Here is a 25294-nt window from a genome sequence, read left to right as displayed (position 1 = left end):
CACTTTTATATTAACGAATTCGTTGATAAATTACCAACGAGATCACAGGTAATGACGAGTTCGTTAATATTTTATCAGTCAATTCGTTAATTTTAAAAGTGACGAATTCACTGAAAAAACTTGTTTTGAAAATTAAAATAAATAGTGTATCGAAACCGGAATTTTGAAATATTTAGAGTGCACGAAACATGGTTTTAAAACTTGTTCGAGATCGAGACGTGCTTGAGTTAACTCGATATCGGAGCTTAACGATACCAACTCACAAAGTCACTTTTGTGACTGAGATTTACGACTCACGTTCAATTTTTTAATTTTTTGAATGAGACGTCTCAAACATATTGGAAAATTCGTCCGAGACGACTCGATATTAGACCTGGACAAGACGAGACGTGAAACCGAGTTTTAAAACCATGGCACGAAATGGTACCTCGATTTTGGGTGGATCTCTATTTAGTGTGTTGAATATGACAAAATTCTGGTTTCAATACACTATTCTCTTTAATTCTCAAAACATGCTTTACGGTGAATTCGTCACTTTTATAATCTACAAATTCGTTGATAAAATACCAACGACTTTACGTTATCAACGATCTAGCTGATAATTTATCAACAATTGATTATAAAAAAAATGACAAATTCACTGGAGAAACATATTTTGGAAACTAAAATGAACAGCTACCGAAATGGAAATTTGGACATAATTCGCCTTTTGGAAAAAATCCCTCCCTTTTTTTTTTTTTCCTCTTATGAGAGATTCTGTTGCCACATCAACTTTTACTAAGAGCACCCAATTCACATGTTGAGGAATTAACACAAAGCATGGGGCGCTCTTAGTAAAATTTCATTTTCCAATATTTCTTCTCTGTTACATTTTCAGCATCACTGCTCTCTTGATAACACTCGCAGGGTACTCTCTCTCTCTCTCTCTTAATGGAGTTCCGATTGATTGGTGTTTTATTTCTTCGATTAAGTTCAAGATTTGTAACTTCTTGATTTTTCCTTTTTCTCATCTCCTCTCCTTTTTTCTTTTCTTTGTTCGTCGAGCAATAATTCGGAAAAATTTCAAGAAAATCCGTGATCTACAAATCTATTGTCGATTGAGTTCTAATTTTGTGTTTCAGGTGCTCGTAGATCGATTAATTGTCTTCTGATCGAGTCTATTTCTACAAATCTTACCAAGGTAATCTCACAGATATACTTCTTCAATGAAATTTTTTTATTTGAAACCCTAAAATACCAGATGAACCGAATTATAGAGATTTATTGCCCTTCGATGATTGCAGTTTGAATCTGATTTCGTTTCGTGCTGCAGTTGAGAGTATTGAGATTTAAATCAGCAAAATGGTTTCGTTTGAGATGAACGACAGAAAAAGTACGTGGTTATATTTCTTTCGATTTTTTTTTTTATTAATTATTTTCATGTTTCTTTCATTTTAATAATGTTATTTAACAGAAAGAATACAATTTGGGATTTCAAATCGAAATTCAAAATAAACAATAGTTTTGTAATTTGTGTTATTTTAATACATTGTTATTAGTAATTCTAGTGTAATTTGAGAGTACTAAGTGCATTATTTGTTTGTTAAAAAATTCGTGAATTATTTGGATTCTTTGGAAATTTTTTATTGTGTTCAACTTAAAGGATGATGGTTCAATATATAGCTTCATAAATAAGGTATAGAATTGCATTTTTTTGGGGATTTTGAAAGGAAATGATAGGAGGGTTTTTTAAGGCAAGGAGGAAAAGTTTCACATTGTTGAGCTAAGACCCATATAACTTAGTTGGTTGAAAAATTGCAAGGCAACTTTGATGTTGGGGCACCACGTCAGCTTACCTAGGGAAAAAAAGTTTCACTTTGTTATTCTCAATGTTAAAGATTTGTATCAATGATCCAAGTTCATAGAGAATGTGGGGGGTTATTTTTCTCCAGATGGGCTCTCTTTTGACAGGTTTCAATAATAGGTATAGATAAACATATTGGGAAAAAAATCAGTTTCTAATTGTGGTCACAAGAAAAGTACCTAAAGAAGTTTGTTTGTATTATTAACTAACTTTAATGTGTACTTATATATTGAAGTGTATAAATACCAATCATAAAAATATCAAATAGAAGAAAAAAAGATAGGGTATTTTAGAACCCCCCCCCCCCCCCCCCCTCTCTCAAATTGGTGATATTAGGTTTATGCCCCCCTTGATTGTAAGTCAAGTGTGATTTTTCTCGAAATTTTACTGTGAAATTTTGATCTTTTCCGACTTTTGATCTAGTAATTTAAGTATTTAAAGAGCATTTTGCAAGGGGGTAAACCTAGTGTCACCAATTTTACAGGGGTGTTTCTAAAATACCCAAAAAGATAATTTTCTGGAGTTTTTAATACCGATTAAAAGATATTTTCAGTTTTGATACAAATTGAAGAAAAAGCATAGTGTTAGAAAAGGGGGGTTGAATGTGGTCATAAATCATGGTAGAAATGGTTGGTGTTAGAGAGAAAAAGATGTTGCATTCTTTATGAAGGATTTCTGCTTTTAAGAATTAAGAACAGCTTGTACTTTATTCAAATTCATATTTTTCCAAAACTTTTGTTTCAATGACTCTCTCAATGAATGTATTGGACTTTAGCTGCGAGACTTTACGGCTTATGAATATTATGAAAAAAAAAAAAGTTTTTTTTCCCTGTTTTCACTCCACACCAGTCATATATGACCATCAATAATCATGACAGTGAATCAATCTTCATATTGGTTTTCTAAATAATCTTGGACTAAATTGCTGCCAGTTAGCTTGTCGAACCTGGAGGGGCTACATGCATGTTGTCTAACCAACTTCATTTGCGTGAGAAAGTATGGCACGATGTAATACACTTTGAATAAACTTGCAAACAGGGTCACTTGTATTTTACACTTTTATGTTTTTTTTGGTAACTATTTCCAATCTTCCCATATTGTGGTGGGTTCAATATTTTACTAAGCTTTTTCTTATATGTAGATTTAGTTTAATTTAATATTGACTATAATGGGTTCTAACACTATATGTTTTTCAAGATTTAAGCCTGGCAAATTTTCCCTGGTAATTGGAATAAGATTGTGCATAACAAAAGGACGAAGAAGCTACTGGATGAATCAAATACAATGTGAGCAAGGTGGCTCTAACTTACACCTAAACCAAGTTAATAGCCATTTGGTCGTCATTGGATTTTTTCTTTGATAAGTGAAGGAACTAGAATATGAATGAAAGCAAATATAGGTAATTGGAGTAATAATGCTTGGGTTGCATGAGAGAGTCAAAGAGTGTAGAACTTGGGCTCAGGGTTTTAGAAGATTGAATATGGATCCCCCTTTTAACAAATGCCCCAGACTCCCTATTTTTAAGCATATTCGGTGTGAAAGGACAAGGATGTCCTTTAATCAAAATCTGTTATCGGGACAAGATCAGACCAAGGTTGGATTTGGCAATTATTCGGTGGAAGTCGATTCGATTAATTTGGATAAATTCGAGAAGGTTCGGAAGAAATTCGGGGATTATAAAAAATAATGTCTTAAGCAATTAAATAGGTGCATTACATAATCCACATACATCATAAAAATGATTATAGAATGTATCACAATAATAAAAATATTATAATTTCGACAAAATTCAGAGAATTTTCTGACACAGGTCAAGATGTGTATGGTATGAAAGAATGGAAATGCCTTTCTTCTAACCTAATTCTGTATATGGCATAGAGGATCCACTTGCACAATGAGGTTGAAATAGTATTTTTTGCAAATAGGGAACTCTCTTCCCTAATCCTGTTCACTTTTTCCTATTAATCCATCTTATCAAATAGAATATGTGATGCTATGCAACCAGCTTATATTGTGTGCATAACACAAATGTGTGTGTGTGTGGTTTAGATAGGAAAAATGGAAAAATGCAATTATTACAATAACTTTAGAAAAAATGTTTTTAATATTTTATTTTCAAATTTTATTATAATTTATTGTATTTACATGTTTAGCAAGTATGCAAGAATGTATAAACTCAAAAAATTTGGAAGAAAAAGTTTTCTTATTTATTTAAGTCTGATTTATGAACACACAAATATGTAAATGAGCTTGAATGGTTGTAGACTTGTAGTTGTAGTATTGTAGATGCTAACGTAGAAGAATAATAGTGAAAATATGAATTAAAGAAAGTATATGAATGTACAAGAGTGAAAGAAATAGGTTAAAGTGGGGTGAGAGGGGGGGGGGGGTGGGATGGGGTATTTATAGAAGAAAATTGGTAAAAAACATTAAGTTAATTCTCCAATGGTCAAATTTTTTACTGTTAGTAAAATGTGTATGGGTGGCATAATGACCTAACAGTCACGTAGTCGTATATGTGCATACGTGATCTCATACGACAACTATCTGTTAATAGTCTTTTAAATTATAAAATAAAATTACTTTTAAACATTTAATTTCCCTACTAAATGTTTCAAAGTCTATTGATTTTGTTTGAAAGATGTTTAACCTTTGCTGAAGTGCTAGGAAATCTAAAATAGCACTTAAATTGTTATGCTTGTACTTAATGTTGAACTTTTAAGTTGGAAGAAAGACATGTGGTACGTCCATGCTAAATTGCCTTTTGTTGCCTACTTATTTTTAAGACTACCCTCATACTTTTCCATCTACTTTTTTTTTATATATATATTAACCTGTTCCTTGGTTGCTTTCCATTTTTTTTCCATCCTAAGCTCTGCCGATCTTATCTAAACTTGCGATTTTGACATGAAACAGAGATCGGGCTAGGATTGACAGGTTTTGGCATATTTTTCTCATTTCTGGGAGTTATCTTCTTATTCGACAAAGGACTTCTTGCAATGGGAAATGTAAGTAAAATGTTCTTGTTTAATCTTGTGCAAATTATCCTTTTTTTTTTACTTATTCCCGATCTGTTTTTTGTTCCAGTTACTGTTTATGTGGCACCTTCTTAACCATTGACTTGTGTGTGATACTTAATCAGATCCTATTCTTGTCAGGGGTGATGTTGACCATCGGACTGAAGTCGACCATGCAATTCTTTATGAAACGTCAAAACTACAAGGTCTAATGTCTTATTCACCCCAACGTTTGTTTTTTGTTTCTTCCGTTTCTCATATTGTGCTTTTCTAATGATTGGACAGGGTACGATCTCGTTTGGTGTCGGCTTCTTCTTGGTCCTCATTGGATGGCCCATCATGGGAATGATCTTAGAAGCTTATGGGTTCATTGTGCTCTTCAGGTCTGGAGTTTCTCTTTTCTTGCTCAGTAATTCACTCTTATATTAGATGTTCTTGGTTGCTGATGATGTTTGTTTGGTTAGTGGCTTTTGGCCTACACTGGCAGTGTTTCTACAAAGGATACCCATTCTTGGCTGGGTCTTCCAACAGCCGTTTGTGACATCGGTAAGGATACTTTGGACTCAAATTACTTTCCAAACAAAAACAAATGATGAAAATTTAACAGATTGGATCTGATCGGATCTGTCATTTCTATGTTTGGACCAAAATCCAATATGATATGTTTTGCTCTGGATCCAATCCGAAAAACCTATATTTTTGGATCAATTCTAATCCACCCTGATTTGACTTAATAAAAAACTATATAAAATGTGATGTAAATCATTTGTATAAATAAAATGTTAAATATTAATATACATCATCCACATATTTCTACACATTATTGGATCAAACGATGGTTGATCCCAAACCGATCCAATAAATTATTGGATCGGATCTTTTTAGAACCCAAATCATTGATCCAGACCTGTAGATATCATATTGGAACAAATTAGACTTTTTATCTAATCCAATACATTGACAGCCCTTAGTCCACAGCAGTGTCCATCAAATTCATAATGAAGCCTATACCCTCTCTAAATTGGGATTTGCTTGTTTCTCTTTATGCAGTTCTTAGATAGGTACAGAAGCAAGAGGGTTCCTGTGTGAGGATCCTGAATCAATAGAGATGCCAGGAATGCATGCAGGACAGAGAGACCCCATGTAAGATTGTGTCTAACCCCAAGACCCAATATATAATTTGCTTCATGTTGTGACATTTAGAAATGTTTGTCAACAATATGATCTTCATCTGTATAAGTCAGTATTTCTTTCATTCTTTTTCGTGTGCGATTCAACGTGTTTCGAATCCGAAAATGTTTTATCTTGATATTTGTCCTTTGTTAGCCTTTGTGAATACCTTTGTAGAGTTGTCAATGGATCGGGTTTGGTTCAGATTGGGTCATCTGGGACCAATCTGATAAGAATCAGATGAGTTTGTCTTTATCCCAATACTAGGATTCAACTCCAATCTTATAATGTATATTTTACCTACCTTTTTTGCGTTATGTCGGATTGGGGTCTTATCAGATTTGGGACATGATTGATCCAGAACCAATCCGATAAGTTATCAAATCAGATCCTTATCTGAACCCCAAATCCGCAATACAGATTCAAAGTCACCGGATGAAATGGATCTGATGTTAGGTCTGATCCGATCCATTCACAGCCTTAATTCTGTGGAATATTTGCTTGCATGGTGCTCCTACAAGATCATCACAATCGATTATGTGTTAAGATTCTGTACTCTCCCTGAGTGATTTGACACAGGCCAGAATAGAATTCGATTTTAAATTTTTTGACCAAATTTTCTCATGACTGAGACAATATCGTGAGGAGATTTTAAAACCTTACTTGTGATCACCATGGTTTTAGAACTCGGTATTCTATCTCATCTTGTGATCCATTGACACTGAGTTGACTTGCCCAATTCATCTTGGCTTGTTTGAGATAAATTGTTTAATAAATGGATGAGATGTTTAGTCAAAAGACCATATGTCTGTTTAGATAATTAAACATTTAAATCATTAAAAAAAAAATCTTAAAAAATACAAATACCCTGTTGAATCGGTTGAGTCAATGTGAAGGACGATTCAAATCAATGGTGGCTACCTAACATCTAGTAGTTTTGTTCATGCAATCTTTGGGAATGCATGGCAGTTGAATTGATTGTCCGCACATTCGCAGACGTAGATTTTGATTTTTTTCTGCACAAATTATCTGTGAGCGTATAACACTTAAAATTATAATTTCATATTCTATATATAAAGACATGTAAATGATTAAGATTTTTATTATATAAGTTATTTTATTAAAGTAAAAAATAAATAAAAAATCAGGGGAAAATTTTGGGAGACCCAAGAGTTGGATATGGTTGTCCACCTAAAATTTGAGTAAAATTTTTTGATTTTGCTATTATCCTAAAATTCAGGTATGGGTGTGTGTGTGTGTGTGTGTGTGTGTGTGTGTGTGTGTTTGAATTCAGGTATGAAGTCGGTAGAGGCCTTACCCGGCCCACACACAACTCATTGCCAACCCTACATGTTACATGGAAGAACCAGGAAACTAAGATGAGAAATAATTATTTTTTGCATTAATGAAAACTGCATCGAGTCAACTGGATTTTGTGTTTTGGTGTAAAATAATTAATTTTTATTGATGCAAATATTTATGTTATCTAGCTAGAAATATAATCATGCGACTGAGCTTCTGATCAACCTCATTTTATAAAATAAAAAAATTATAATTATTGAATATTAATATAATAAATAATTTTAAACTGAGTAATGTCGATAGATTGAATATAGTAGAGATGAGGATAGTGAGATGGATTTGTAGAAAGACTAAGAAGGATAGAGTGAGAAATGAGAGCATTATAGACGATTAGTTATAGTTCAAGAGAAGTGCCACTTAGATAAGTAGTAAAGGCTTGAGGAGGGCCGATCTCAAGACCTAGGTTCAAATCCCATTGAACTCACCTTCACTACCATTAACCATTGACCCCTTACTTGACTAGCAAAACAGAAGGTTAAGAAGAACTAAGGAAAAGCCAATTGAGATGATTTGCGTAAATTCAATGAAGATTTATTATAGTCCTAGTTAGAAAGTATATGTAAGTTGAGTTAACCTAGAGGGATTGATTCAATGGCAATTTCAGATCCAATAAGCAAGTGAGAGTTTGTAGGTTGTGAGTTCGATACCTAGCATGAGCAATATTTTCTCAAGTCCACCCGCAAGGATGCATCCTCACCCTGTGCATGTGATGCATGGCCATTGCACGTTCCAAGGGGAAGGACCCATATGCATTGGCTATGGCCTTGGGTCTTCCGGCCCCCCTAGTCGAACGTAAGTTCAGACACCCCTCTCATATAAAAAAAATAAAGAAATTTTTTTTTGAGGATGCAAGAGAATGAGAATAGGATCGAAAAGAGGTGATTGAAGTACTCATGAATAAATAAAAATAAATTGAGATAGTAAAACTCTAGAAGCATATATGAAATAATTTTAGTAATCAAAGACATGGCTTTAGATAGAATTTAATCGAAATTTGACCCTTGCAATGAGACTTTGGTGACGATGATGCCCAATGACTATTTTGTGTGTGTGTGTGTGTGTGTGTGTTGGGGGGGTCATTGTAAAGTAAATTGCCATCATTTTCTTTGAATTTCTCCATGATCAAATGCCAGCTAATGTATAGTTTTTATGACGTATGGTAGTGAGCTATGTTACTAGGTTCGCTAATAGGTTCACACATGTGGGGTGTCCATATGGATAATTGAGTTATTGTCCTTGTCATGTGATGATCATTGTCACTAGATCAGTCCATCCTAAAACTAAAATTGTTGGTTTTCATGTTTAAAGGGTTGAGTTCATGTGTTTTTTCAGAAAAAATTATATTAATTATGTGATAAGCTCGACCTAAATAACTACCAAAAAAAACCTAATTTAAAACAAAGTGACAAGGGTTTTCTCTTAAACAATTTGGGCCCATAATCCATCTTTATCTTAGAAGATAGCCTTAGACACTACTCCTACGGTTCACGTAAGCCTTTCCCCCAATCAGGTAAGTTGGGCAATCGCAAATTAAGGCTTGTCTAAGGAGGATCCGACATCATAGAAGATGACATTTTTCAAGAAAAAAATAATTATTATTATGGGAAAATGAACTTGGTAGGGAAATGAATTTCCACTTTTGATTGCCAAAAGGGCTCTTGGTTTTTTAATTTTGATTGGGATAATGAGAAAATCATTTTTTTTTTGGAGGAAAATATTTTCCCAATCGTGTAGTGGAAACTTTATTTTCCATGAAAATGCTCAATCAAACTCTTGTAAATTGTAGTGTCACCTTCATATAAAGCCGTATGATATGAACACCAATATATAAAGTTTTGCCGAATTTGAGAAACTAAAGTAACCGGTGGACCTTTTTTCTTTTTCCTCTGTTTTTCCAAAAAGTAAAACCGATTCTCCAAGTAACCAGTATTTCTCTACTACGTCCCAATAAGAATCCATATAATATCGTCTTTATCCATTTTGAAAAAGCAGTCTTTCTCAAGTGAGACCCATACCCAAACGTACACAATCAGTTCAAATGTGACGTTGTGAAGGGGACTGTTTCGGCTTTAGAGTTACGTATATCCAAGATATTTATAACTTGAAAAATTCTTCAAATAATGTTAAGGGCATTTTTGTCTTTCAAACATAAATTTCTATTCATATTTTATTTAAATTATAAAAATATTTACGATTTAATATATTTTTATTCGACTCATCTAATTCAATTGTGTATTTTTTTTAATTCACTTTACTCGATGGACCTCCGAATCGAGTTGTAAAACTATGGCATTAAAACCATAGATCATTTGCCTTAATTTGAGTTAGATAAAAAATGCATGAGCCAGAAACTCCATTTTCAAAGTCTTCGATTTTTCCCTCCCAAAAAAGCCATCATTTTCAAGTTCTTTGTTAATTCAATCCATCAGCTTCAACCTCTTAAAGAAAACACTTGATTTTCTTTCAAAAAATTCATCTTGTTCAACCTATTCAACTTCATCATCAATCCATCATAGTCAACCTCTTGAAAAAAATCTTTGATTTTTTTAATAAAAAATATCCATCATTCTCAGACTCTTAAATCTATTCAACTTTTTTTCTTCAATTCATCGGTTTCAACCTCCTAAAAATTGTCATTTTTTACACGAAAATCCATAATCTTCTACTTTCCCAAATAACCTATTATATTGTCGAGGTATGAAGTCTGAACGAAATAGATCTATAAGTCGTTCTAAACTGACTCCCTACGGCATTGTGCTCAAGATTTAACTGACGTGGCAATGTCCACAGAACCATAGATTTTTTTCCTCGGGATACAAGGAAAAAAAAGCCATGATTTTGAGCACACTACCATGTCAATTGAGTGTCGGGCGCGGTGTTGTAGAGAGCCAGTTGAGCACTTTTCTATATCTCTTATGATTTAAGAGGAGGGTAGGTTGAAGATAACTGGTTTGGAGGAAAAAAGTAAAATCAAAAGTTCTTTGGTTAGAGATTGAAGATGAGAACATTTTATGTTGAATAATGATTTTCTAACGCATCCCCATCACAGAATTGTAGATCATTTGCCTCAAGATACACAAAATCATAAATCTTTTTCTTGTGTATCCAGAGCTAAATGTTCTACGGTTCTATGATAGGGGCATATGTCAGAGTGGGGTGTCAGATTATCACGACTCTTTTATATCATTAGTATTTTACTTCGACTCGTGAGTTTTGGACTTGACTCGAGTCAAGTACTCAAGATTTAAATTATGGTACAAATCTATATTTAGTTTCCAAACTACCCTTATACATTGACATTAACCTTGCCTATATACGAACTCATGAATGCTATTATTTCAGTAACCACGCATTGCCCCTCCCCTTACATATATCAATCGCTTACAAGAAAGAAAAATGGGCTCTTGTTCATCCAACTTGTTCTTCTCTTTCATTCTCCTTTTCTTCCTCTTCCATCATTCATTCTCTCTCGATATCATCGAAAAAATTTGCAAGAAATCCTCTCAAACCGATTCAAACCTAAGCTACAACTTCTGTATAACCTCTCTCCAAGTTGTTCCAAACATCCATTCTGCCAACCTCAATCAACTTGGACTCGTCTCAATCAACCTAGCCATAACCAGTGCAACCCACACCAATTCCTATATCAAAAGCCTTTTAAACCGCAAAGGATTAAACCCACTTTACAAGAAGAATCCATATAATATCATCTTTATCCATTTTGAAACGGCAGTCTTTCTCACCCATATCCAAACGTAACAATCAGCTTAAACGTGACGTTGTGTAATGTGAAGGGGACTGGATGGGCTTTAGGGTTACGTACATCCAAGATATTTATAACTTAAAAGAATTCTTCAAATAATGCTAAAGGCATTTTTGTCTTTCAAACATAAATTTCTATTCATATTTTATTTAAATCATAAAAGTATATTAATATTTTAAAATAAATAAAAATATTTACAATTTAATATATTTTTATTCGACTCATCTAATTGAATTGTGTATTTTTTTAATTCACTTGACTCGATGGACCTCCGAGTCGAGTTGTAAAAACTATGGCATTAAAACCATAGATCATTTTCCTTAATTTGAGTTAGATAAAAAATGCTTGAGCTCGAAACTCCATTTTCAAAGTCTTCGATTTTTTTTCCTCCAAAAAAACCATTATTTTCAAGCTCTTTGTAATTCAATCCATCAGCTTCAACCTCTTAAAGAAAACAAAGGGCTTGTGTGGATATAAGAGTCAGTAGTACTTAGAACATAAATACTCCCAAAAGTATTGTCTGAAGTAGGTGAATAATTGTTGTGTTTGGATACAAATTTTAAGAAGTATTGTCAAAAGTACTTTTGATAGAGTTTTGTGTTTGGGAACTATTCTGAATTCTGTGAAAATGACCAAAATGCCCTTATAAGTATCATTTATTATTTTTAACATTATAACTCAACAAATTTTACTCCGAAAGAAATAAAAGTAATTACTATTTTTATCCATAAAAACTTATATAAAAGACCCAATAATTATAAATAAATGATATATATTATGAGCAAATATATACAACCACTAAAAATATGAAGAAGCTTTCACCACATCAATAGATAGTAAATTTGTGTGTGATTATTCACATCAAACTTGCAAGAAAAAACTTTCAACCATGGTTGAAACCCTAATGGATAAATTATTGAGTGAATAATTGGGGGAGCTACAAATCCAAATCTAAATGCTATACTAAAAGGCTACCACCACCTCAATGGATAGTAATATAATATTATTCAATTGCATTTTTGAGGGTATACTTATAATTTTCAAAATTTATGAGGGTCATACTTGTCCCAAATGCTACATCAAAAGACTACCACTACATCAATGAATAGTAATATAATATTATTGCAATAGCATTTTTTGGGTATGTTTATAATTTTCAAAATTTATGAGGGGCATACTTGTGCCAAATGCTATACCAAAAGGCTACTACTACATCAATGGATAATAATATAATATTATTCTAATTGCCTTTTTGAAGGTATGCTTGTAATTTTCAAAATGTATGAGGGGCATACTTGTCCTAATCACATTATTTTGATGGTGTTTTGTGGCTCCGCGCAAGAGTAGTTTAGAGAAGTAGCACCATTGGTACTTCGTGAAAAAGTACCAAAATGACTCCAAAGTAAAGTAGTTCTCTCCAAGAGCTATTTATCCAACTACCCTTAAAATGCTTCTGACTCTCCACAAGAGTCAGAAGCACTTAGAAAAGTTAATCCATACAGGCCCTTGATTTTACTTCCAACAAATTCTTCTTGTTCAAACTCTTAAACCTATTCAACTTCATCATCAATCCATCAACGTCAACCTCTTGAAGAAAATCTTTGATTTTTTTAATAAAAATATCCATCATCTTCAGGCTCTTAAATCTATTCAACTTTTTCTTTAATTCGTCAGTTTCAACCTCTTGAAAATTTTCATTCTCTGCCCAAAAATCCATAATCTTCTACTTTCCCAAATAACTTATTAAAGGAAATAGATCTTTCAGTCGTTCTAAACTGACTCCCTACGACATTGCGCTCAAGACTTAACTGATGTGGCAAAGTCCATAGAACCATAGATTTTTTTCCTCGAGATACAAGGGAAAAAAATCAATGATTCTGAGCACACTACCACGTCAGCCGAGTGTCGAATGCGGTATTGTAGGGAGCCAGTTGAGCACTTTTCTAGATCTTATGATTTAAGAGGAGGGTAGGTTGAAGAGAATTGGTTTGGAGGAAAAAGGAAAAATCAAAAGGTCTTTGGTTAGAGATTGAAGATGAGAACATTTTATGTCGAATAATGATTTTATGATGCCCTCGTCACAGAACCGTAGATCATTTGCCTCAAGATACACAAAATCATAAAAGATTTTCTTGTGTATCCCGAGCTAAATGTTCTACCGTTCTGTTATAGGAGTGTCAGATTATCACGACTCTTTTATGTCATTAGTATTTTAATTTGACTCGTCCAAGTCTGACTCGTGAGTTTTGGACTTGACTCAAGTCAAGTTCTCAAGATTTTAATTATGGTATAAATCTATATTTAGTTACTAAACTGCCCTTATACATTCACATTTATCTTGCCTACATAGGAACCTATGAAGGCTATTATTTCAGGAACCACGCATTGCCCCTCCCTTATATATATCAATCACTTACAAGAAAGAAAGAAAGAAAGAAAGATGGGCTCTTGTTCATCCAACTTGTTCTTCTCTTTCATTCTCCTTTTCTTCCTCTTCCATCATTCATTCTCTCTCGATATCGTCAAAAAAATTTGCAAGAAATCCTCTCAAACCGATCCAAACCTAAGCTACAACTTCTGTCTAACCTCTCTCCAAGTTGTTCCAAACATCCATTCTGCCAACCTCAATCAACTTGGACTCGTCTCAATCAACCTAGCCATAACCAATGCAACCCACACCAATTCCTATATCAAAAGCCTTTTAAACCACAAAGGATTAAACTCATTTTACAAGAATTGCTTAAAGGATTGCTTTGAACTTTACTCTGATGCCATCTATTCCTTAAAAGTAGCAATGAAAGATTTGGGTGAATCAAAGTCTTACAAAGTAGCTAACATCGAAGTTAGCTCTGCCATGGATGATTCTACCACTTGTGAAGAAGGGTTCATGGAGAAGAAAGGCGTAGTGTCTCCATTAACGAAGAGGAACGCTGATTTATTTCGTTTAGGTGCAATTGCTCTTTCAATTACAAATATGCTTAGTTAAAAATTTGTGTTCTTGATGTTGATTTGATATTGGGGTCTTGTACGTAAATTTACAAGTAATAGCTTGTATCTATGTAAAAAAAAACTAAGAAAGTTTATATATATATATATAGTTTGTATCTATGTTTTAGACTCAGACGAGTCAACTCGGAATATTGGCTAAGTTGGGTTGGAAACTTGACCCATTTATGTGTAATTATGCAATTTAAGATATTATAAAAATAATTTATTGATGTGAATAGATTTAATTTACTTTTATTTGACTCCCTCTAGTCTGGCTTGTGAGCTTTTGAGTTGACTCGACTCACTGGACATTTGCAATGAGTCATACATGACCCTTTTGGTATTTCCCCAAGAAAGGTTATTTTACCAAAACGGGAAGTAATTTGTTAAAATTACCTGTCCAGACTCATTTTTTTATCAAAAGGTACATATATATATATAGATATATAGATATATATATATATATATATATATATATATATATATATATATATGTATATATATACACTTCAGTATTTATTTTTACCAAAAAGAATTTGTGTATTTTTACTTTTATACTAATATTTTCATGCCAATAGGGGTAAGATTACTTTCCACTTGAAAATTATTTTGGCGCAAAATGCGCAATCATACCACTATTATGAATAGCATTTTTCAGGAAAAATGATTTTCTCGTCAATTTTCCATACCCGGTCATACGAACCTTTGATTGTTTGGAAATTTCCTGAAGAAAGTTTGTGAAAAGTATGCTCATTCGTGTTTGATATGATCGAATTCTCTCAATTTTTTTAGTCATCCTCACATTTTTCTCATTACGAGGAAAAAGTTGTTCTCCTAAGAGGGGATAAAATAATGACTTTACCATTAATACGAATAAATTGAATTTTCCCAAAAGCAGATTTTCTCCACAATTGTCAGATTAAACACCAATAATCACATTTTCACACAAAAAAAATTGATTTTTTTTCAATGGCTTTTTCCAGCAAAACAAACACACCCCCTTAAAAAAGATGTCCTTTCTTTTTTCTTCTTTTATTCATGCACGTTGAAAGGTTGGGTAGACCTCGTAAAGTGAGACTCATCAAAATTATACTCGAAGACAAATTGCATTCAGTTTGGGCATGAGTTAGATGTGACACAAAAATCTTCATACCTACCCTTGTAAAATTCCATATTTGACCTTGGGCTGTTAATGGGCCATATTTTAGCCGGACCTGGCCCAACTGTCATGGAATGAGTAGTGATACTAGGCCCATCAAATAATTGGGCCGGATTCGAACTTGAGAGTTAGGCCTGGACTGATAATTTATATTATATCTAAAATTTTAATACTTAAATAAAAATTCATGGATCTGGCCCAACCATAAATGGGTTAGTATTGGGCTTGGGCTAGGACCCGCTTACGGCTTGTATCTCAATATCATATATTTGATATGATTTTTTATAAATGATCATATCCAAAATTAGAAATCACCAATGAAAATTTCTCATCGATCAACATGATCCTTTGTGTGAAATTTCATCAAGAGAATTGTCAAAGATTCATGGATTGAAGGCCAAAAGCCTTATCCCAAGGATTTCGGGTCAGTTTAACGAATAATTTTCCTTTCATTGTACTCTATTCAAAGTCAAATCTTTTGTTATTGAGAGTGAGTTCATGGTATTTAAGAAAATGAGATCAATCAATTTATTTTATTTTTTGGTTGAGTTTTGAATGAATTTTTGAGTGACAAACCCTAATTCCATAATCTTTAAATTAGATTAAGTAATGTTATGTCTCTTTCTTAGCTTGTTTCATCCTTATGGATGTTAAAGGTATTCTTGAGGTGATCTTGTTGTTCAAATGGAATGTTGGTCTGATTTTCAGATCTTTCTTCCTATAATTCATTTCGCTCAAAGGGTTAAAGGGTAATAGTTAGGTTAGATGTCTTCAATTAGGGTTTTGGTGGAAATTCTTCATCACCAAGCACCAATGTTTTAAATACCAAACTAAGATTTAATAAAAAAAATCTCAAATTGATCGACCTCCTAGACCAATTTGAGATGGTCAATCTCCTAATCTCATAAGGATTTGATTAATATTTTTCATTGATATGTAAAAGTAAAATACCTGAGATATTTATGGATAAGACCAATTCCTCCTAATCCTAATTCAATTTAAATTCAAACAAGGGAAGTTATATTGATACGCCATGAAATTCTAAAGGTGGGCCAAAGTTTTAAAAGAAAAACAATTTTTTTTTTCCCTAAGGACACTCCTCCGATCTCTCTCCCTCTTTCTGGTCTCTTCTTATTCTTCTACTACTCCTCGTCCCCCTTTGATCTCTTTCCCTTTGTTGTTCTTCTTCTTATCCTCTGATCTCTCCATGTTTTCTTCTTCTCTGATCCTCCTCCTCCTCCTCCTCTGAGCTTGATCATCAAAATCGTTGGATGGTGAGAGGAGTGCCCGAGTGCCCACAAAATAAAATTCAATTTTGAGAGGTGCCCCTAAAAATTGGAGGTTCCTTAGAGTTGCATGATGTGTCAATAAAATTTCCCTTCAAACAAAATCTTTATATAACTCAAAATGTATTCTAAATCGAAATCTTAACTAGCAATGCTACTATGTAACATGACCTATGGTATTATTGTACTCCCTATTTCTAATATCAAGGTACCTTGGGGGCACAAGTTGGTTTTCGGAGATTGATTAATTGGTTTCAGATTTGTAATCTTATAATAATATAAGTTAGGTTGTAATCATTCAACAAATAGCGAAAACTCTCATCTCTCAATAGTGGACATAGGCTTCCCTGAACCCCGTAAATCTTGTGTTTCTTGATTATTTTAAATTGCATACATCGCTAAATCTAGCAAGGGATCGGATTCAAACTCACAATAATGAAACTAGTAAACACAACCAAAAGAGAGAAAAAAAAAGAAGATTGAAACATTATTGCATGTAAATTTATTTATTACTAAGATCTAACATAAAAGCATAAGAAAATGGTTGATGGATCAATTAAACATGTTGGTGATGGCCAGACCAATGTCAACGAGTTGTGTGAAATCATTGTTCTCCTTTGTCAAAGGTGATACCAAACCTTTCTCCTCCTTGAATCCATCTTCACAACTTGAAGATGCATCAATGGCTGAACTCAGTTTTATATTAGCTGAGTTATAATCCTTGGAGTTAAAGCTCTCCATAGCATCATTTACATTAGAGGTTGCATCTGAGTAAAGCTCCTCACAATCTTGTAAATATTTCTTGGTTCTTGGATCACCTCCTTTATCGTTCAAAAGTTTTTTAATGTAAGAATCTATATAAGTAGCATTGGCTATGGTTAGCTTCATAGAGATGAGACCAAGCCCTTGAAGATCCGAGTTTTGGCTCTTGGGATCCGCTTGAAGAGACGCCATGCAAAACCCATAGTTCAGCTTTGGGTCGAGGCTAATGGCCTTCTTGCAAGTATCAGCTATGATGTCACACTTCACACCATGAAAGAGGAAGAAGAGGAGAAGGAGGAGAAGAGATGAGGAGTGGGAGACGAAAGGGATGAATGGCTTCATCTTCTTCTATTTATTTATTTATTTATTTATTTTTTGTTTGTTTGTTTGTTTTCTTCAAGCAAGAGATGGGTTTCTTTCTCCTCTAAATGTTATGATTTATAGAAGTAAATTGTGGGTCGGTAAATTATTTTTGGAAAGTCTGGGAAAACCACCCTAATGTTGTGGGGGGAAAACAAAACCGAACCGAATCCAAACCACCAAAAACCTAAAAAGGAAACATGGAAATTTTTTTCCACACCCCCTTCTATCTTTATAGTTATACAATTGACAACAAAGTATCTATTTTATTTTATTGTAATAAATAATTAAAAAAAAATTATATCTTCATATTTTATACTGTATACACTAGGCAACAACATAATAATTATTTTTCTTTCTATATATATGGTTTGTATAGTTGAAAACAAAGTAACCATTTTATTGTAATTAATAGTTACCAAATAGAAAGAAAGAAAAAAAAAAAGAGTCTATCTTTATATTTACTACTTTATACAATAGGTAACAAAATAATTATTTTATGGTAATAATTACCATAAAATAAAATCTGTCTCTATCTTTATTACAACATAAAATATTTTATACAATACTCAACAAGAGAATAACTGCTATTTTATGAAAATAAATTTTCACCAATCAAAAAATAATAATAACACCAATGTTATAAAAATTGGACTAGTCATTGACCCGCATGATTCACCGAGTCAGTCCAAAGTAATCCGACTGATGGGCCAAACAGGTCAGATGCAAAAAATGAAATATTAAGTAAGTATTATTTTTTTATATTATTATTTCTTTTCAAAATAAGGTAACTTCAACTTCATAAACATGATCCAATATCATAGGATGTAGACTACCAGATTTTAATAACTTCTAAAAACATTGAAAATAAATTTTTTCTCCATTGGATTTGAAATTTAAGAATTTAGTAGTTATAGAGGTAGAAATCCGTTATTCCTCGAGATCTACACATCTTCAAGTGACCGACGTGTGCTTTAGAATCTCTTTCCATAGACTTACACCATAGAGCCTCTGATGCCAAGGTTAACTCTCAAGAAAAGAAGATAGAGTTTCTATTTGTTGTTTTTTCTCTTACCTTTAGAATGTGTTTCAAGTTCTATTTATAGATAAGGAAGTTCATTCTATCTTTTGCATGTTTGTTCCCTTGTGTCCTTCAATTTAGGGATTTATTTTGATTACACTACAGGAAAAATTGGCTACAGCAACAACTTCTAGTGACGGTCAAAGTTTGACCGTCGCTATGGAGTGTTTATTTTCGATGGGATCAATATGTGGCAACCTCATTACGGGGTCTCTCTCTCTCTCTCTCTCTATTTTCCCTCAATTTGATCGTCTTTGATCTAAGAATGAGTTTATCTGTGGATTTGCAGAGAATGCAAGATAACTTGAATAAGCAAAAGGAGATTAATAATAAACTCCGGAGAGAAATTAGGTAATCCGAAGGCTTTTTTTCACAAATCGTATAAAAAAAGATAAAATTGGGGATTTTTTTATATATATATATAGTTTTGATGGTTTTAATTAGGGTTTCTGTAGTCTTGATGAGGTTAACTAAGCAGGGTTTTTGTAGTATTGATGAGTTAATTAGGTATTATTTGATAGGCAGGGGATTGGGGAAGATCTGAACGATTTGACCATACACGAACTGCGCGATCTTGAGCAAAATATGGAAAGTTCACTGCAGACTGTTCGTGATCGAAAGGTAAGAGTTCTTATTTGCAAGGATCTGTGTGAGTTCTTGAAAACTATATTTCTTTCTCCTCGCAGATCAAGAAACAAATGTAGATGCAGAAAACACCAATTAAAGTATTAAATATTTGTAAACTCTGATCTCCTGCCATTTACAAACTTCATCTGGTGATTTTTGGACAAATTTCCATTGAATTTTTTGAACTTGGATCTCTTCCAATCGAATTCAAACAAATGAACCTTTCTGATTTCATTAGAAGATTTGGAGGTGTTGCTGCAAAAACCCCTTTTGGACAATTTTTTATGGTAATAATCGTTAATCTTTGTGGCCTTGGGTCCTTAATCATGTAAGCTAACAAGGAATTAATCTTCATTATTGTGTAAAACAGTTTCAGGTGATCTCCACTCGGATTGAGATAAAATTAATGAAATAATGGGTCCATGGCTAATAGCTTGGATTGTCTCCATAATTAAATTTCCATTCCAGTTGAGCTATAATGGTATTTTCATAATAGCCAAAATTTGTTTTTGGTATTGGTTACGGATCATCTTCTAATTTAATACTCTCAATTCCTTTGTAACAGGATAACATGGAGTGCTGGCACACGAGTTCTTAAGCGATACACGTCACTGTCTTCAGTCACTATGATATCTTTATTTCATATAATACAGAACAATTTTTCACTGCATTTGAATTCTGTAGCGAAATTTCCAGATTATGTGTTTTGAGAAATATATGGATCTAATTATGAAATTTGTGGATTGTTCTGATGAATACTGAAATTTAAATTTTAGGCGTGCTGGTGTCGTCTGGGTACCATGTCAGAACCGCTTCTTTGTGTTTTACAAGTTGACACTTTGACCATATACAACATGTCTGGTGAGTAGACTTGTAATTAATCTCTCATCTCTCTTTTAGTTTATTAGTTGGTATATTAAGTCTGAAGATCATATTTGAATCCCATTTTAATGTTTATTAACATTAAAAGAACAACTTTCAGAGTATCAACTAAGTCTTGTAACCATTGTTGTCGATCATGTACTTCGAAGCTTGAATCAGTTTTTTTTTTTTCTAAATTATTTATTAATACATTTAATTTTTTCTAGGTGAAGTAGTATGTATTCCGCTCCCTCATCGTGTCACATCAATCTGGCCTCTTCCATTTGGTTTACTCCTCCAAAAGGCAGCCGAGGGAAATCATCCAACCTATGTGCCCTTCTCAACTTCAAGCCCATTATTAAATATACGTGATTTATCCTGGCCAAAAAGAGAACTTGGGTACAGTCCACAACACAATCTCAATGCACTCAATTCATTTGATCATATTGTCAAGGGGGACATAGCTAAGATGTCCTCACATTTGATTTTGAGAGATCCATTGGAAGAACCCCAGGTATGCTTCATTGTTTGATTTCCATATGTGATTGTTCTTTTCCTGTAACATTTATCCTTAAGCCATCAACTTAAATTTGTAGCTTTGTATGCTTATGTTGGTATTATACTGTAATATAATCTATCTTTGTTGCTATAATGAGAGAATAGGGAGTATTATTTACTCAAATCCACATCATTAATTTTTAAAATTTCAACTCCTTTGTGTTACACTAAAAATGAATACAACACATTGTGAAGCTAGATTATCTATGTGACGCCCCGCCAAACGCTAACACAAATCCCAATGCCAAATCCCAAGGTACTAGGTGGCACCTCGAAATTTCGGCATGGTCTCCTCTGTTTATGTTAACGTTTCACGGAACTCAAACCTGATAAACCAATTTATAATACAACCTGTATATAAAGCTGTAAATACAGGAAAATAACAGCGGAAGACTAATTACATCTAACATGTAAGTAGATCAGAGTGCGGAAGATCTAATCATATACAGATTTACAAAATATTCTCACTCTAACATAGGCCTAAACTCTCAATCCAAAAACTACATACATCCTGGATGAAACTGGCAATTCTAACGGATGTAGCCTTACTGCTCACCAGGCAATAAACTCTGATCGTCGATCTGACCGACCAGATACTCCTCAAATACTGACTCTACGCCTGTCTCGGTAGCTGCAAGTGCTGAAACTAAAAAAAATAGGAAGGAAAGGGTGAGTAACGAAAGTTACCCAGCAAGTCCACAGCCAATTCCTACTAATAACCCTTCCTAAGCATGATCGAATAAAGCATACTGAACATTTTAATACATGCAAGGTTTTACAAGATAAAATACGATCAACTGGTACATATAGCCAGGGATGAGCAACTAAACAGTTTAAAGATTACACATGACATCAATCATCCATACTCACTATACATTTTCCATTCTATGCAAATACCGTTGACAACATTAAAACGATAGACATGCTTTTCAGTTTATAATTCAAAATATAACAACAGATACATAATACAAGTGGTGGAGTATTGGAATTAAAGAGTTGGGATTCACGACTGGATCGCTCCCAGTCGGGACATGATATTCCTCAATAACATCGTAGTTCCTGATTTTGTGGCTGGTCGTGTCTACCACGCTTGCGGAACCATTTATCCGGCTCAGGCTGGCCGTTTGACGTGACCGTAAGCAATGGGTCTCTTTTCGATGTGTCAGAACGTTCGACTACTACTAGATTGTTAGTGATCACTTACTAATCATCTTCGTCTATGCCTATCAGGCGTGCATGTGATTCCCAAATGACACTCCACTCGTATACGACCACCTTTACAATACACGTTCACTGGTAAAGATAAGAAAGGAATGGACCCGGATTCCAGTTGTGACTCCACTCTCATACGCGTCCCATACCACGTATGAGTTTGGTGGTCCCTACCGTACATCCCAGGATAGTGCACCCCTCCGGATGATGTGACACACTATCCCTTCAGGCATTCACAAACCCTTTAACAGCTCACAAAATAGCTACGTACATATATGATTTTTCATTTAAAACAAAAGAGAAATTAACAAAATAGGGTTGAGAACGGATATCCAGTTCCTACCATGCAACCGTGGCCACCCGGCCTAAAATAAATAACAGTACTCAGCGCAAGCGCTAACATAATCGGAAATAAACATGCAACCCTTTCATTAATAACCTGGATATCCTTTCACCAACCTACACACAACATACAATGTAAAATGTAGACATCACCCGGGGTGTGATTCTGACATTTTACCGTTCATTCCCTTTTCCCATTCTCTCAACATTCTCATTTTTCATCCTTTCAAATCAACCATTCATTTTCAATCTTTCAAAGTCATTCTTTTGGTCTTTCCATTGAAAACCTCCGAAGTTTATTCAAAAACAAGGTCCAGCGATGATGCTCAGGACCAAAGTTGTTAAAAATAGAGAAAGCTGGTGGTGAAAATTTGGCTAAGTGTCAGAAACTCAAATTTTCAAAGTTCTCGAAATTGAAAACGGGTTTTTCGAAATGAAAGTCTCGATCATGAGATTCGACACCATATAGTTTTTGTAATCTAATTCAAAGAAACGCGAAAGTTATTTCATTTTGAAAACTTGCCGAAAACGTCGAAAATTACGTTTTGTTCTTTAAACCAAAATTCGGATTTTGATCCTTTGAGATTTGGATCTTAAAACCATTCCCATTGTTCCGAAATGGGGGGTAAAACCTTAATTTCATTAAAGAACTTAAAGTAAATGGAAAGTAAAAATTAAAGAGGACATTTACTTTAATGTTTTTAATGAAATAAAGGGTGAGAAATAGTGTATAAGGTGTGAGGAGGTCAAGCCAAGAGTCAGAACACTGTTCTGATCAAAACTGTGCCTGTCGGTGGCTGTCGGTGGCAGAACCAGAATTCTGTCGGTGGAACCGACATAATACACATCGGCAGGTGTCGGTGGGACCGACGGTCCTGCCGACAGTGTAAAATTTCTCGCGCTGTTTAACTTCGTCGGTGGCAGAAGCTTCATTCTGTCGGTGGGACCGACAGAATGCCTTCGGTAGGTGCCGGTGGCACCGACCCTTCCCACCTACAGCCTGAACCTCACTCGCGATTTTTGGGTTTTTCGATCCCTTCTTTGGATCTTTGTTCAATTCCTCAAATCCCTCAATCTACCCACGAATTCAACATTTAAAACATAGATTAAACACCTCAAATCTTTATTTCTAGCATGAATTTCCATTCAAACAAAATCTCTATGATTTAAAACAAACAACACATTTTTAACCAAATCCCTAAATGCAAGTTTCAGAAATCTAAAGCCACCAATAAGAATTGGAAGTCCCTTACTTGTTTGTGAACGCCACGGGTACAAGCTAGCACTACAACTCAAGGTTGGATGGCTCAAGAGTCGAGGTTGGGCTGACTTGGATGCGAAACGAGCGAGGGTTTGCAAGCTATCCGACAATGACGTTCTCCTTCGCTTCTACAATGAAGTATAGACCTAGCTCCTAACTCGATGAAGCCCTCGGACGGAAGATGTGGAGGTTTACTCGAGCTACCCGACTGGTTTTTGATGGAGGATGGGGAAAACGAACAAGAATGGGTAAGTAAAGATGGTGAAGTTGTAGCTCTCGACGTGGCCGACAACTTTGTCTTCTTCGTCGAGGTTCAACTCGGCTTCGTTCGGGCTAGAACTTGAAGGGAATGGGTTGAAACCCTTGGGTTGAGAAGTGGCTGTCGTTTGGGGTTTTCTTAGAGAAGAAGAGGAATGAAACGAAATAAAAGAAATAAGATTTCTTTTATAATAAAGCTGAGGGGCATACTTGTAATTTCCCCCTTATTTCTAATTTCGATCGTAACTTAACTATTCGGACTCGGAAAACGACAAACGAATATACCATTTCGAATAATTTTTCGATTCGGATCTAATGGTGTCATCAAATCTTTTTGATTCTCGCTCTAACGAAATTCCACTGTTTTGGGTCCCACTTAACACGAAATTCGAGGATTCTATAACTTCTCTATCCGAATTCGAATTTGCTTACATGCTAATGTATATATTTCGATCCTTTTGAATCTAATGGCGAAGTTGATTTTCCTCGAAATTAATCATAACAAGATCCGAGTATTTTACTCTAAGTTTCTCCTTCGATATTTTCTTCCAAATCTCACCATTTAATTTCCTCGAGATATGAGTTGAAAATCCGGGGTGTTACACAAAAGACTTATTTAGTTTTCGAGGTACCATTTAGACACTCTAAAATAATAATAGATTATGAATAGGAAAATGATGGACTGCCTGCATTGGACACTACGCTGAAGTGGCAATGCATAGAGAATCATTGATTTTTAAACTTGTATCTCAAGAAAATAAATCTATGCTTATCAGTATACTTCCAATGTAGGCAATGTATCACGACTCTGATGAATATTCCATTTGATAACATGTTTTAAATGCAATAGAATTCAAGGCGATATTTGATTCGCCTTACTTTGCATCTTTGATCAATAGAGTGTGGGGTAGCAACAATTAAGGGTTAAGTTTTATGGGATTTGTTCTGTTCTTGGTAATTTGATATTTAAAGATACCCAACTTCTAGTGGGTATTATTGAACTAGTTTTTTTCATGAATTTTGAAGTTTTTGTTCCTTTATCTTTATAGAATTATGTATTTCATTGGTAAAATTGTTACTTGGATGCTGGTTTTTGTGTAGAATCTTGAATTAGGTATGTTTATACAGGTTTTAGGAAATTTATGATGAATTTTTGATTTTTGATTAATAATTAAGGGTTAAGTTTTATGGGTTTTGTTCTGTTTATGGTAATTTGATATTTAAAGATACCCAACTTGTATTGGGTATTATTGTCTAGTTCATGTTATAGCGTAAACTTGGATCTATTTCTTGAGGGTTGGAATTTTCTTATTTGTTTGGTAATCTAAGTTATTGAAATTAAATTTGGAGGGTTAACAAGATTAATAAACCTATTGCCTCATTA

At 34.0% G+C, this 25294-nt stretch overlaps 2 protein-coding genes, 1 long non-coding RNA gene and 1 pseudogene across 10 annotated transcripts; 3 read left to right on the top strand and 1 right to left on the bottom strand.

Moving 5' to 3' along the window:
- Positions 1–812: 812 nt before the first annotated feature.
- LOC147381633 (vesicle transport protein GOT1-like) lies at positions 813–6118 on the top strand. Of its 5 annotated transcripts, none has more exons than XM_086430152.1 (8): positions 813–907; positions 1122–1180; positions 1313–1372; positions 4760–4851; positions 4986–5066; positions 5146–5243; positions 5325–5406; positions 5911–6118. In XM_086430152.1, the coding sequence occupies exons 3-8, from the start codon at positions 1342–1344 to the stop codon at positions 5947–5949; spliced, it is 423 nt and encodes a 140-aa protein (XP_086286278.1). In that variant the 5' UTR covers positions 813–907; positions 1122–1180; positions 1313–1341; the 3' UTR covers positions 5950–6118. The 5 variants fall into 5 exon arrangements, with proteins under 5 accessions (XP_086286278.1, XP_086286280.1, XP_086286281.1 ...); XM_086430154.1 differs by having other exon boundaries at positions 1284–1372; XM_086430155.1 differs by having other exon boundaries at positions 904–981.
- Positions 6119–13553: 7435 nt separating this feature from the next.
- LOC147381632 (putative invertase inhibitor pseudogene) lies at positions 13554–14379 on the top strand (annotated as a pseudogene).
- Positions 14380–17087: 2708 nt separating this feature from the next.
- Positions 17088–17721, bottom strand: LOC147381631 (putative invertase inhibitor). Its single transcript, XM_086430157.1, has one exon. The coding sequence runs from the start codon at positions 17690–17692 to the stop codon at positions 17141–17143; it is 552 nt and encodes a 183-aa protein (XP_086286283.1). The 5' UTR covers positions 17693–17721; the 3' UTR covers positions 17088–17140.
- A 1124-nt stretch (positions 17722–18845) lies between these two features.
- On the top strand, positions 18846–21027 carry LOC147381630 (uncharacterized). Of its 4 annotated transcripts, none has more exons than XR_015174452.1 (6): positions 18846–19000; positions 19081–19142; positions 19313–19412; positions 19789–19899; positions 19984–20279; positions 20507–21023. It is a non-coding gene; the product is annotated as an uncharacterized LOC147381630 (long non-coding RNA). The 4 variants fall into 4 exon arrangements; XR_015174454.1 differs by lacking the exon at positions 18846–19000 and adding an exon at positions 19478–19705 and having other exon boundaries at positions 19007–19142; positions 20507–21027; XR_015174453.1 differs by lacking the exon at positions 18846–19000 and having other exon boundaries at positions 19007–19142; positions 19313–19705; positions 20507–21027.
- Positions 21028–25294: the final 4267 nt, after the last annotated feature.

This window comes from Akebia trifoliata, unplaced genomic scaffold, assembly GCF_017979445.1.
Source record: "Akebia trifoliata isolate Shusen 1 unplaced genomic scaffold, ASM1797944v1 Contig00325_ERROPOS1006677, whole genome shotgun sequence".
Taxonomy (NCBI): Eukaryota; Viridiplantae; Streptophyta; class Magnoliopsida; order Ranunculales; family Lardizabalaceae; genus Akebia; species Akebia trifoliata.
This window is presented reverse-complemented; position numbering and strand designations above follow the sequence as displayed.

What these genes read in the sequence shown, in the direction of transcription:
- LOC147381633 (XM_086430152.1), top strand. Translation starts at nt 1,342, where the DNA reads ATGGTTTCGTTTGAGATGAACGACAGAAAAA. An exon ending in TGAGATGAACGACAGAAAAA is followed by an intron (nt 1,373 to 4,759) that starts GTACGTGGTTAT and finishes GACATGAAACAG; the next exon opens with AGATCGGGCTAGGATTGACA. An exon ending in AACAGCCGTTTGTGACATCG is followed by an intron (nt 5,407 to 5,910) that starts GTAAGGATACTT and finishes CTCTTTATGCAG; the next exon opens with TTCTTAGATAGGTACAGAAG.
- LOC147381631 (XM_086430157.1), bottom strand. Translation starts at nt 17,692, where the DNA reads ATGAAGCCATTCATCCCTTTCGTCTCCCACTCCTCATCTCTTCTCCTC.